This window comes from Myzus persicae, unplaced genomic scaffold, assembly GCF_001856785.1.
Source record: "Myzus persicae strain clone G006 unplaced genomic scaffold, MPER_G0061.0, whole genome shotgun sequence".
Taxonomy (NCBI): Eukaryota; Metazoa; Arthropoda; class Insecta; order Hemiptera; family Aphididae; genus Myzus; species Myzus persicae.
In genome coordinates, this window is record NW_019100540.1 from 1 (window position 1) to 13,900 (window position 13,900).

The 13,900-nt window shown below is 33.6% G+C and overlaps 1 protein-coding gene across 1 annotated transcript; it reads left to right on the plus strand.

Annotated features, from left to right (window-relative positions):
* Nucleotides 1–2,088: 2,088 nt before the first annotated feature.
* Nucleotides 2,089–4,045, plus strand: LOC111031739 (putative nuclease HARBI1). The gene is made up of 2 exons (XM_022311812.1): nt 2,089–2,556; nt 3,460–4,045. The coding sequence occupies exons 1-2, from the start codon at nt 2,089–2,091 to the stop codon at nt 3,820–3,822; spliced, it is 831 nt and encodes a 276-aa protein (XP_022167504.1). The 3' UTR covers nt 3,823–4,045.
* The last annotated feature ends 9,855 nt before the right edge of the window (nt 4,046–13,900 follow it).

Sequence of the window (13,900 nt, forward strand, 5' to 3'; positions counted from 1 at the left end):
TATCTGTTGTTCTATTTTTTTTTTAATATTTTAATTGTATTTTGTAATTTATGCAACGTTCATAGTTATTATGTTATTATGTCTATTTGCTCTTTATCCTAATTGTATTTGTATTCTTGTAATTTATGTAAATTTCCTATTTTATGTTATGTATTTTTGATTCTTGTAATTGGGCACGTCCCGTATTTCAATTAATAAATAAATAAATAAATAAATAATTTAGAAACTCCAATATTACCAATACAAGGTACTACTTCAGTGGTGAATTGGGCCAAACAATTTGTGATGTAATTAATTAATGTATTTAATGCATTAATTTTATTTTATGTATCTTTTTTGGCCAATAAATATTTATTTATTTCTCTCTCTCTCTTTACGAAATAATTACGATAATAACTATGGATTTGTTGGCCCCTATAAAATGCATCGTTGACAGTCGACGGATGACGGTTAGCATAGATATTGTTGGAAAAACATTTTCAGCTAAAAATAGTTTTCACGTAACGTCAATGGCCTGCCCATCAAGTGTTTATATTGATAATACGTTTTATGTATAAACGTATACACAATAACGGATTAAATTGAACCAACTGTTTCTATTTGTTAAAAATTAAAATACGCATACTGATTGCTGAGGATCATAGACATATTAATAAATGGACTGCGCTTAGAGAGAGAAATCATGAAACCGACATTGATGAGAGATATAGAAACTGTTGGGGGCAACCATGGAGGAAATAATTTAATACTCAAATTATTCCATGATATTATCAACTATTACCGCCATAGACATTTAAATAAATATTAATATGTCTATGATTACCGCGATCAAAAATAGTACTATGTATATTGTATACTATATTATATAGGTTGTTGTAATCTGTGATCACTGCAAACGATTGCACCTACCACCTGCATCAAACACCACCAATTGGCACTTTGGGCTTCGACTATAGTTATTAATACGTTTTTCATTTATTAGGTACATTTATTGTATATAACAATAATACCTTAAGGCTAAAAATGAAAACTTGTACTATTAAATGTTGTAAAACAAACATTAAAGAACAAGGTATTAAAATGTATGGGTGAGTAGATATCAGATATTATTGACAGTTAAATAATTCATGATTTATGTAATTATATGTGCTCATATTATATAATATTACTCAACTGTGATATTAATTAAGTATACCCAAAGGGAATATTGGTGATCAATGGGTCCACTGAATTAAACAATTTCAGCCAGATTTTTACCAACAAAATACACTGTAATTTGTAATAAACATTTTGTTGAATCAGCTTATTTTGAAGGTGGAATATATGGTAAAAATGTTTTGGATAAATCTGCACTACCTAGTTTGTTTAAAAAACATTAGTACCTACCATTAGGTATATTACATATAGATGTATCACAATATCTATTTCCTTTACTGTTTTTTAATCAATAAAAATCTTTTTCCGAGTGAAAATATTGATGTCGTTGAGGTATTTCCTGAAAATTTGAGCGGAACATGCCTCAGTGATAGTGAGTGTCAGTTGGATAAACGGTGTCATGGTGATATTGATACTCAATGTATGTATTCTAATTAATTATTTATGTTTTTATATCGTTGCATAACTAACGACCGTCTCGCCAGCACCACCCATTCAAAAATTTGAAATTTTTTTTCACGGAAAATTAGCATGCAATTAGCATGAATTTGCACGACTACTCTCAAAATTTGCATGACTAAATTTTCACCCGCATGACAAAAAATGTCGAGCGGTGCTGGAGAGACGTCTCACCAGCACCGCCCATCGTGAAAAATTAATAACAATCAACAATTTTTACATACCAACATTTAGCACGCGATTAGCATGAATTTGCACGACAGACTCCGAAATTCGCACGTGTCTGGTTCGCGAGTAAAACCGGTTCAACGTTATCACGCGTCTCGCCAGCACCACGTAAAGGTAGGTTTACACGAGACGTGAGCCACGAGCGTAATTCACGATCGCGTAGTTGTGACTCACGAGCGTGGTTTCAAAAAGCGTCCCACGAATCGTGAAGGTGTTTACACGTTAACATTATTTTAGTTCAGTAAGATGGAGTCGTTAGTGGCGGAAGCATGTTCTATTTTGTCTGGTGAATTGGCTCAACAATTGAAACAACGATTAACAGAAAGTGATAGATCTAAGTTAAAAAGTAGAAAGAAAAGGAGATGGTGGGTAAGGCAATGGATTCAAAAGCGTAAAAGTAATGGTGGTTCTATGTTTATTTCACGCGAGTTACGAAATGAAAATCCGGAAGATTTTAAAAACATTTTAAGAATGTCAGACACACACTTTGAATATTTGTTGAATAAAATAAAATCCAAGATTCAAAAAATGGACACAACAATGAGGGAAGCTATTCCAGCAGATACAAAACTCAAATTAACACTTCGCTACTTAGCAACGGGTGATTCATTTAAAAGCCTGGAATATTTTTTTAGAGTTCCTAAATGTACCATCAGTTTATTTCTACCTGAAGTTTGTTATGAAATATACACAGCTCTTGCAGAATTTATTGAAGTAAGTCAAAACAATTTAAAATAGACATTTATATTTTTAGATTTAGTATATTAAACTTTTAACATAAATAGGTACTTAGATTGACAAATTAAAAAATTAACAAAAATAAAAATAAATTTTAACTCTTATTAACAAAAATAAAAATAAATTTTAACTCATATTAAAAAAAATAAAATAAAGAAACCTTTCTTTTAGTTACTAATTAATATAATTAGGAATATTTAAAACAATTTATAATTGTGCATTTGATAAGTCTGTAAGCATATAATCTTCGGTTTCTGATAACAGTTCATCAAACATAGCTGGAGATCCGAAATCACTTGTATCTGTACTAGTTTGAAGGCTAGATGATCATTGTAGTTCATGCATTGCATTTTGGTTATCATTTTCTATGATTTCATTCATAATCATGTTGGTCATCTTTTGTTGTAACAAGCATGATTTTTTAAGTGGTAGCTGGTCACTTAATACTAATGCAATGTATTTTCCGAACTGATCAAAACTGTCTTCTCTTTTACTATTTTGAGCCAACTTTTGAGCTCTTTCAGCTATACCATCTAATTGTTTAACTGCAGCTAACACTGTGTCAGTCTCACTAGAACTCGACTTAACAGTCTCAATTTTTCTTTTTTTCAAATTCCAATCTCTTTTTTGTTTATGTGGACTTTTAAAAAGTTTTGTTTTAATAGTTGTATTATTAGTATTATTTGCATAAGTACTTATATTAGGTTCTGTTAAATTTGATTCTACTGATTCTAGTTCATTGATACTGGCTTCTACTTGAGAACTATCATTTAAGTCATACATAGCTTGATTTTCTTGGTCAGTTTTTTCCATATCATTACTTTTGTTTTCATTTGATATCACCTGAAAATTGAATATTTTACAATTTTAATTTTTTAGGTGCCAAAAACAAAAAATGAATGGGATGAAATAGAAAAAGGTTTTCAAAAGAGATGGAATTTTCCGAGATGCATCGGAGCAATGGACGGGAAACACATCCTCATTAAAGCACCACCTAAAAGTGGATCAGAGTTTTACAACTATAAACACCAGTACAGTATTATATTATTAGCATTAATTGACCACAATTACTGTTTCACGTACATTGACGTTGGTGCAAATGGGAAGGCATCAGATGGTGGTGTATTTCAAGAAAGCTCTTTTTTTGAAGCATTGGAAAACAATACTCTAAATACCCCAGACGATGTTGTTTTTGTAGCTGATGATGCTTTTCCGCTCAAGACGTATTTGATGAAGCCGTAAAACAGAAGAAATTTAACAAGAGAACAAGCAATTTTCAACTATAGATTATCCAGGGCTAGACGAATATCAGAAAATGCTTTTGGCATACTTGTTAGCAAATTTAGAATTTTTGAAAGACCAATCCCATTGATACCTCATAAAGTCGATAAAATTGTTCTCGCTTGTTGTGCAATACATAATTGGTTACGAAAAACAAGTCAAGCCTATTTACCACCAGGTCTTATTGATCACGAAGATTATAACTATGAAATCACAAATGGATCATGGAGACAAAATCAAAGTTGCATCGTAAATTTTCAACCAACAAATCACAGAAATGCATGTATAAATGCTAAGAAAATTAGAGATGACTATTGTGCATATTTCAACGGAGAAGGAGCTGTTCATTGGCAATGGAAATTAATTAAATAAGTCAACACATTTGATTTTTGTAATTAATTATTGAAATATACATTTTATTATTATACTTACATAATTTGAGCATGTATCCCTCATAGTCACATACGGTTTTAAAAATGAGTTCATTTTGGTAAACCAAACTACATGTGGTACATAAACATCTTCTAAAGATGTTCCAGATTTTTTACTAGTAGCAATTTTTTTCAGTTCTTGGCAATATGAACTTCTTAAATTTATAAATTTACTTATTACGTGATCAGGTCCAAAACCTTAAAAATTAAATTATTATTTTCTTTAGTTGAACTAGATGTATCAAGTAAATACAGACATAATCAAATAAAAATAACAAACCTTCAATATTCATGCCTAATACTATTCTTTTCACAGCTTCGCCTCTAGCATCTCTATTTCTGTAAGATTGTAATTTAGTGTTCCATAGAACTTCTTCTTTTTCATAATAGACTATAAATTGCATTGTTTGTTCGTCATTCATTTTCATAACGTTTTTATTTACACTCATGTTGTTGATAAAATAATTAATAATAAATGTATTATAATTAAACAACTTTCAATTGAGTAAAATAATTAGTAATTATAATAATTTTAGTTATTACAAAAAGTTATTACAAGTATTTTTATTTTTTAGTCAAAAAGTTATAAAAAGATACACATAATCAGACAAACAGTACACCACAATTATTGAGCTTTCACGACTGAAATATCTAACATGGTTTGATATTGCACGAGCCAGTCGTGACAGGTTCGTGGAAGATAATACCACGATCGTGAAGTACGAATTGTCTGTTTACACAAACCGTGGCTCACGCTTCTAAAGACTACGATCGTGGCTCACGTCTCGTGTAAACCTACCTTAAGTTTAAAAATGTTGAAAGTCAGTGCACAAATAGCATGAATATGTCTGATGGATCATCTAACAAATATAAAATGTTCAACCTAATAATTAAACAGCCATGGACTTAAAAAATAATCTATTATAAAATAAAATTAAAAAATAATAAATTAATTTTAAATAATAATTGAAAAATATTATATTATATTTCATAATACAATAGGCGAGTACGCGGCTTACTATTTTTTTTTATATATTGGTATTTATGTTTTGTACTTTTAATAAATATTTTTCTTTTGAATTTGATTTTTTTACTATTAACATTTTATAAATACTTTTTTACATCATTACTAATTTTACCTATATCAAGGTGCCCAGTAATAAAATGTAATACAATTTTGAACATAAAATTTTAATGTTTATCATATCTGTAACATACATAATTAATTATGACAAAATAAATAATCATAGTATCAGTAAATCTGTTTATCTATTTCTTGCGTCTCGACAGCAAGTTGTATTAAAATTTTACAATTTATTATTATTCACGTATGTTGCACCAGCCCGGCCCATTTTGAAATATTGGGAAATGTTTGCATCAATATTTAGCATGCAACTAGCATAAATTAGCATGACTAAAATTAGAATTTGCATGATATTGGTTTAACGGTTAAATCCAAAATTTGATGAGCCGGGCTGGCGCAACGTTGAGCCAGCCCGGCCCAATAGAAAAAATATATAAATATACAAATATTTAGCACCTAAACTTTTATTTTGACACTGCCAAGTGCCAATATTTAGCACGCCATTCGCATGAATTTGCACGTCTATCACCAGAATTCGCACGTCAATTTTTTAACTCTAAAAAACTGTTTACACGTTTTTACCGTTGCGCCAGCCTGTCGCATTTCGGACATTTTTTTATTGGTCAAAAAACAGTTGTCGTTACCGTCTATTTTGCTAGCCAAACCCATAATCGAAATATTGCGTTTTTGCCGTTAGATACCTATATGCTATATGTTTAATGGTTAGGAACATATACTTATGTATTACACTTTATTTGAGTTAATTTAAAATAAATAACATGTAAATCACACTTGAGTCAATTTATTAAAAATTTTTATTTGAATAACATACTAAATGGTATAAAATAAAAATTCACATGGTACTTTTGATGTGGATTTTGTAGGAATGGGCTTTTTTCTGGAGATCATCATAAAGTTCCCAATTATTTCCTCCAGCTCTCTTTAAATAGGCTTGATAATGGCCAATCGAGTTTCGTAAGTTGCTTTTTCCTTGACGAAAACTTATCACTCCACGAAGCTCATACGTTGTACCACAGAACAAACAGAAGGGAATCTTAAGGCTCATCGAAAAACCGTCCGACATTTCTGAATTTTAAACGTGCTGCCACATACCGAGAAATTCCCTTTTTTTAAAGTTTTCTGTGGTTTGTGGCTACGCTGTTAGTCGGCAATTCCACTCATAACAACAACAACACATGTCCAACCATAGATAACATAGATTATAAATCGATTTGATTCACGATTATAGATAGTACTATCTATAATCGTGGTTTGATTATTTGAATATAATAAATATATTAAAAATTTGAACGAACAGTGTTGCACGATATAAAGAAAAAGAGGGAAATTCCCGGTACGTGGCAGCACGTTTAAAATCTAGAAATGTCGGACGTAGTTTTATCATCTCCCATAAGAGCCCATGTTAAATGAAATAAGATTCCGTTCTGTTTGTTCTGTGGTTGTACTTCCATGTATTAACACTTGAGGAATATCTGATAATGTAATTTGTGCCATCCTTGCTGCTTCAGTACTGTGTTGGCTCAATTCCAAACATTCATCTAATTTTTTTTTTGAATTAGTACTTAATGAAATAATTTGTTAAACTTTTAAGACGTTATCAAAGAAGCCCGATCGCAAGGTTTTTAATGGAAAAAATGTTTACTGGTTTACTCGGTTCCTTAGATGCAAAAATCATGACAGTAAAATCTTATATATTATCCATAAAAAATTAACAAATTAAATTTTTACCTTAGGATTAAAAAATACTAGTTTTATGGTAGTACAGCAATAATATACTTTGTTATGACCTTAATATCAAAAAAAAAAAAATATGCTTTGTGATTGGACTTAGTACTTAAAACATTCTATATCATATATATTTATATACATTATACATTTTTACTTTCCCAAAACAAAACATCAATAAACAAATGCATTTTTGACAACTGAATAGAAATTGATGATGTGCAATTACCAATACATCTTGCATTTTCCGTATTAACACGTTCGTACAGAAATGATTGTAGCTCTTTAATAATTTTGCCGTTGTTGACTTGATATGATATAAAATAAATATCACGTGTAGATTTAGATAATTTACCAGGACATTTCTTATTTGAACAGGACCTTTGCTCTATTGATGTTGGGCAGTCATTGAGCATAGTTTCTATAACATGTCCAGCTGTTGTATCACATTTTGCTATTATTACACCATATTGAAGTTCTTGTAATGTCACTTCCACACGACTAGTTATCAAATCTGCTCTTTTTGAATATGTTGAAGAGTTCCGGTCTTAACAATATTAGAAATAAAACTAAAAAAAGAGTTTCCTTCAACAAAATCAATTCTTTACTATCACAGTAAGATCCCTGAAAAGTAAATGACAAATTTATACATAAGAAGCCAGTATTATGTTATTCTAAAAAAACTGGTCAGAAATTTACAAGTTATTATTTTCTTAAAAGTATTTGCTCAAGTAGGTAAATATAAAAATTAATTTTAAAAATGTTCTGTCGATATTTTAATTGTTTTGCATTATATGATAATAACTTTATCTTCATAATTTTGGATGTATTTATGTACCTATTATATGTCAAGACTATTTATTATTATCTTTTTAATTATGAATCTATAGTTATGCTTTATATTTCGATAAACATTAATTTTATTAAACAGTAATAACACTTGTTTAATAAATACATTAATAGATTGTTATTATAATAGATTTACTTCAATATTAAATATCTTACACATATTATATCAACAAGTACTTATATGTGCAATTTTTGAAGTAATTGATATTTATAACATACAAAATAAGATTTTCAAACAATATATTATAGTACTGATTTATCATCAAAAGAAGGAAACAAAATAGTAAGCTAATCGTTAAGTTATTTTATAACTGAAATTAGCGTGATACATTAAATATACCTCGATAATAATTAAAAATAGGTAGTATAATCATTTTTAATTACAAACCATTATTAATGAAGTGATTGAATCAAATGCACATGTATTGCTCAAAATAAATTTATCCTGCTTATTTGTTGCTTATTCTGCAAAATGTAATACATGATATGGGATGTGACCCATTTTTTTATACATTTCCATTGCGCAGAATAAATACATTTATATAGAGGATATTGTAATAGTACAGATACTCCAAAACTTATAATCGACGCAACCGGTTCAATTGTAAAACCATTTCATAAATTTGGTATTGAAAAAACAAAATCAATTTATTTATACGAAGCACTTGTATATGACAAAGAGAAAAATCAAAACTTCACTGTCACAAATATGGTTAGCGAAAGACATACTAATATTGCTATTTCAAATTGGCTCTTACAGTAGATAAGTTCTGACATCAAAAAACCAAAGGAGAATGTTTGCGATAGTTCTTTGCCTATGCTTTCAGCTATGGTTTAAAGTTTTACCCAATATTCATCATTACAGGACTATGTAGGAGCTTGTTCTGATTTGCTTACAAAAAATATAACTTCTGATTCACACTGGGTGCCCCGATGCTTTATAAGAATCGATGTAGCTCATTTTATTAAGATATGTAGTAAGTGGAATCCTCTGAAGACAGTCCCGCGAAGGGTTAGAGAAATCAATCTTCAAACTATGTGTCTAATCATAAAGTGTCAATCATTGACAGAAGTTCGCTCACTGCTATTTTCAATTTTTGTAGTTTTTATTAATGAAACTGACGGGAAAAATGTAATAAGTAGACAAGAAACCGATTGTGAGGTACATAAAAAAGATTGATTGAAGTTACTTCTAGTGGTTTTATACAATGTCAGCAAGAGTTTGATTGAAGTATCTGAATCAGAAGATGAGGCTCGGAATGCGTTAAAAGAGATGTTTGAAGAACAAAATGAAGGACTAAACGATCAAGAAAACCCTTTTCAATCATGGACGGAAAATATATATGATATCACTAAGAGTTTGGTACATGAGGATCAGGAATAAATCCATTGTTTATTCCAACATTAGTTTGACCAAAGCTCCCATAATATAGTTATTATTACTATACGCATAACATTATTAAAATTAATTTTGTTATACGTTTACAAATTTTTAATTATCATAACATTTATAATTGTATTTCATGAATTATTGTGTAGTTTATATTATTAATTTAAAATCGTCAAATGTCAATAACTATTTTAAATATTCATATTAAGTCCTTGAGGGTTAGGACTTGTATGTTTGTATTATTATTATCTAATGTTCATGATTATAACATTGGGTAATTGGATGATACCCGTGAATGCACAGCTATAATGATCAGTATTATATTTAAACTGAATAAGTAATAAGTAACATGCTATAGCCAATATATTATGTACTCTAAATAATAATATAATATGGGGAAAAAGCTTATATTATACTGCAGTGCACAAGCTAGCTATAACAGGGTGCACATATATATGGCTAGCAGCTATACTGGAATTAATTGGAACGAACTTTTACCAAGCATTAAATACATACTTAAACGAATACATTAACAATGTAATTCTAATTGTATGTTTGAATAGTATTAACTTAACAACCTATTATTAATGCTAATAAATCTAGGCCTAATAAGCATTATTTATGATACTCTATTTAAATGTGTGTCATTGTAAGTTTATTCAGCATTTAATACACATTAACTTTTTAATATTTATAATCTAATCTAAATCAAGTGTTTATATAGCACTAAGAATTTACTTTAATGTAAACGTTTAATTGTTAACACTTAATCTAGTATTATTAAATATTGTTTATTGAACCTTTCAAATTCAACTCAACTTCAACGTTTATAGAAGTTTTAACATTGGAAAATGTTATGTGGGTAGTGGTATGATCCTCTTTAATAGAATTTTTTCGAATACTTTAGATAAAGTTGGGAGTAAACTTATAGGACGATAGGAAGTTACTTTATCAGGAGGTTTGTTGGGTTTTGTGATCATTATTATCTCTGAAAATGTCCAGGTGAGGGGGAAATAGGATAACCGCAGCACCGCGTTATATATATAAGAAAGTAATATGATTACTTTTTTGGTAAGTTTTTGGCAGTACGGTTTGTAATTCGATCAAACCCGGGGGCTTTTTCTGTTGTGGATTTTTTTTTATAATAAATTGGATTTCACCGGGACTAGTGTGTTTAGCTGGAAGTGAGACGGGTAATGCAGACTCTAAGGAATGTGTGACAATATGACTTTGAGTGGGATTTATAGTTATGTCATGTGGAGTGAAGGTTTGGGATAGATTTTGGCCAAATAGGTTTGCTTTTTCTATGTCAGAGTTCACCCATGAGTTATCTTCTTTACGGAGGGGAGAGGAGGTTGAAACAGTTCTTAGGATTTTTTTGTCGTTTTCCAGAGACAAGAGTTATGAGTTGTTAGGTTTTGGATAAATTGTTGATAAGTGTTGGAGTTGTAATGTTGGAACATTAGAAAACATCAAATAAAACATAAAAACATCAATATACGAACTCTGTTCTTATCAGCTTAACGTGAAAGAGAATTTGATTAAGAGCAGATATGCCTTGAGGCGTCCGGTGAGACTTCTCTCGGCCTCTCAGTGGTGTGCTGGTGGTAGGGATTTGGTTGAACTGCTCCCGACATCCCACCACTGAAGCGTGCACTAAAAGCGTCGATCCGCTGACTGCGCGACCTAAGGCTTTGAGAATTATTTTTAAACCGTAGTTTCCTATAACCTTCGCCACCCGATTCGTGTTCCCCGCGTATACACCGGTGTGGGTTTTTGTGGCATTAGGTGGAGACTGCGGTTCGTGTTTTCGTTTGTTAACTGTGACGTTTTTTTTATTATTTCATTGTGAACTGTGAATTTTAAATTTTGTTTGTGATTTCGTGAGTTTTTTTTCTACTCTTGTTTGGTTTCTAGTGAATTTTGTGTGTTCCATCTCTCGGCGTCGAGTTCTCCGACTCTTCCAGGGAGATGTTTCCAGAACTAGTGGGTTACAGGGGCTTGCTCCTGCCACTTAGGCCTCAAGGCCCCATACATATAAAAAGAGCCATTATAAAAGTGTGTTACGTGTAGTGCGTGTATTTTTTCATTTTTTTTTCGTTACGACCAGCTGTCCGTCGCCTTTTTAAGCAGTCTGATCCACGTACAGCCTCGGCCGGTGTCCGCGTTTGGGTCCGGCGATTACGTGTTCGTGAGTTCTTCGTCCTGCTGCCACCATCTTTTGGATCAGTCAGGACCGGCTGGTGTCCGCTTCTTGGCCAAGCTGTTACCCATTGCTGTCATTTTTTCGACCATCTGAATGCCACCTTTTGGAGCAGTCTGGTCATAACCGTGAGTTTTTTTATTTGTTTTTTCGTTATACTTTCTTTTTCGAAGATTCGGTGTACCTGGTGCGTTGCAGGTGAGCCCCCTAACTCACGCGCATAGCCGGCCGTACTGGCGGTAGCCAGGTGGCCGGCCCGTCTATCAGACTTGACCCCGTGCCGCCACTAGACCGGAACGAGTCGGATAGCGACTCTGTGTCCGACTGTGGTAGCTCGGGGTTAGGTTCCTAACCCTCCTTAGTGGGTCGGTGTCTGACGCTATGGTTTCCGCTCCAACACGTCCAATGTGGAACCAAATTCCACGTAAAAGTGTGGACGAGCGTAAAGCGCGATCTAAACGTGGAGGTGGACGACACAGTGGTCCAGTGCGTCTGGTGCCGCGTGGTATTGGGAATCTGACCTGGCGGCCACAAGTGCCGGATCCTCACCCAAGAAGCCCAGGACGTAGCCGACCTGTACGTTTGTACTTGGGAAGGTTATACTGAGTCCTATCATAGCAAACAGGGGCTCACCAACCATCTTTGCAACCACCGTGCCTACGGTACAGAAAAGTGCCTTCAGCCTGGAAGCCCTCGGTCACCGTCCTGATCCACAAGAAGAACGACGTGGCCGACGTTTCGAACTGAAAGCCCACATCTCTGAGCTGGACGCTGTACAAGCTGTATGCCGGATGAGTCGTGGACCGGCTAACGCAGAAGTCTGAACTCCAGAATTCTGCGTTGAGCCCGTGCCAGAAGGGGTCCTGTCGGCGGACGAGGCGTTCGAGTACGTCCACACACTCTAAAGCGCACTCGAAAAAGCCAGAACTGGATGGTCTGGCTAGTGCTAGTGCGTGGCGTAGTTGGACATGTCGAACGCATTCGGCGTAATCGAGGCCCTCGAAGCGGTGATTTTGAGCTGTGGGGCGGGCGATGCTCTGGGAGAGATAGGGCGAGACATCTACTCCGGAGCGTCATCGTGCGTGAGCGTGGCCGCCGGGAAGACGAAGTCCATCGAGATGAGGTCGGGCATCAAGCAAGGATCCTGTGGTCCGAACTAAAAAAAAGAATTTTACCTCCCCCAAGAGGCCTCCGGGGAGTTCCTGTATGGCTCGGTGGCAAAGGGAGGCTGTGGCATCCGACTGCTTGCCGGAGGCAGTGACATAGCGGCAGTTGACAGTGCCTTCAAACTGTTCACCTCCCCTGACGAGCGGCTGGCCTCAGATGCTCCTGGGCAACCAGGGCTTGAGACTGGATTTAGTTCTGAAAAAGGGGTCGAGCATTTTCATCGTAGACGTCATACTGTACCATTTGACAACCGCCTCTCTGCGTTTGAGCCTATAGCATCTGAGAAGAGGACCAAGTATGAAGAGCTCAGGTCATATAGTTGGTCATAGTTGGCGCCGCAGCATGGGTGTACAGCAACGGTGGTGCCGTTCGTAATGGGTGTCTTTGGGTCTGGAGACCCAGCCAACGACCAATTCATTAGGGTTCTATGCAGTCGATCGTATGCTGCCCTCATGCGTAAGCGACACTATTGCAGCATTAGTATTGTACGTATACTTTACGTGTACGAATCGCGTATATCTCGATCCTAGTACGTTTCAGATCGGGGGTTGGAGCCAAAAGGTTTATGGTCAGTTCGCCGACACCCTGTGTTTTGATCAAAAAACCAGTTTTTAATGGTTTTAAAAAAAGCCTAATTCGCCGACATATGATATTGGCGACCTGATACGTTGCATTGAAATCAAACTATAATAGGTACTCCAGTACTATCATAATCTGTAAATTCATTTTATCGCGAGTATAAGAACAAGTCGCTATTCGCTAATGGCTATAATATATCGGCAACGTTATGATATCTGTAAACTTATTTAATGGTGAGTATAAGATAGTACTATAGTTCGGTTAGGTTAGGTACATCCATGATCAATATATTATAAATACATGTCCGCTGTGGTTTTCAAAAAATAATTATGATTTTAGTTTGTAGTTATATTTCACTGCGTGAGATACTGCAATAAAATGTATTCCTTATTCCTACATATTTAATTTTTTCCCCCCATTATGGAATGGTTTAAATTTAAGTCGGAAAAAAATCAGGACTTACTTGTAGTGGACAAATATTTACATAGAATAGACCGGATACGTGGAGACAATCAAATATCATATTCGCATATAACTATTTTTATTATTATATATACTTTTTACATTTTTATTGTTATAACGACTATGTA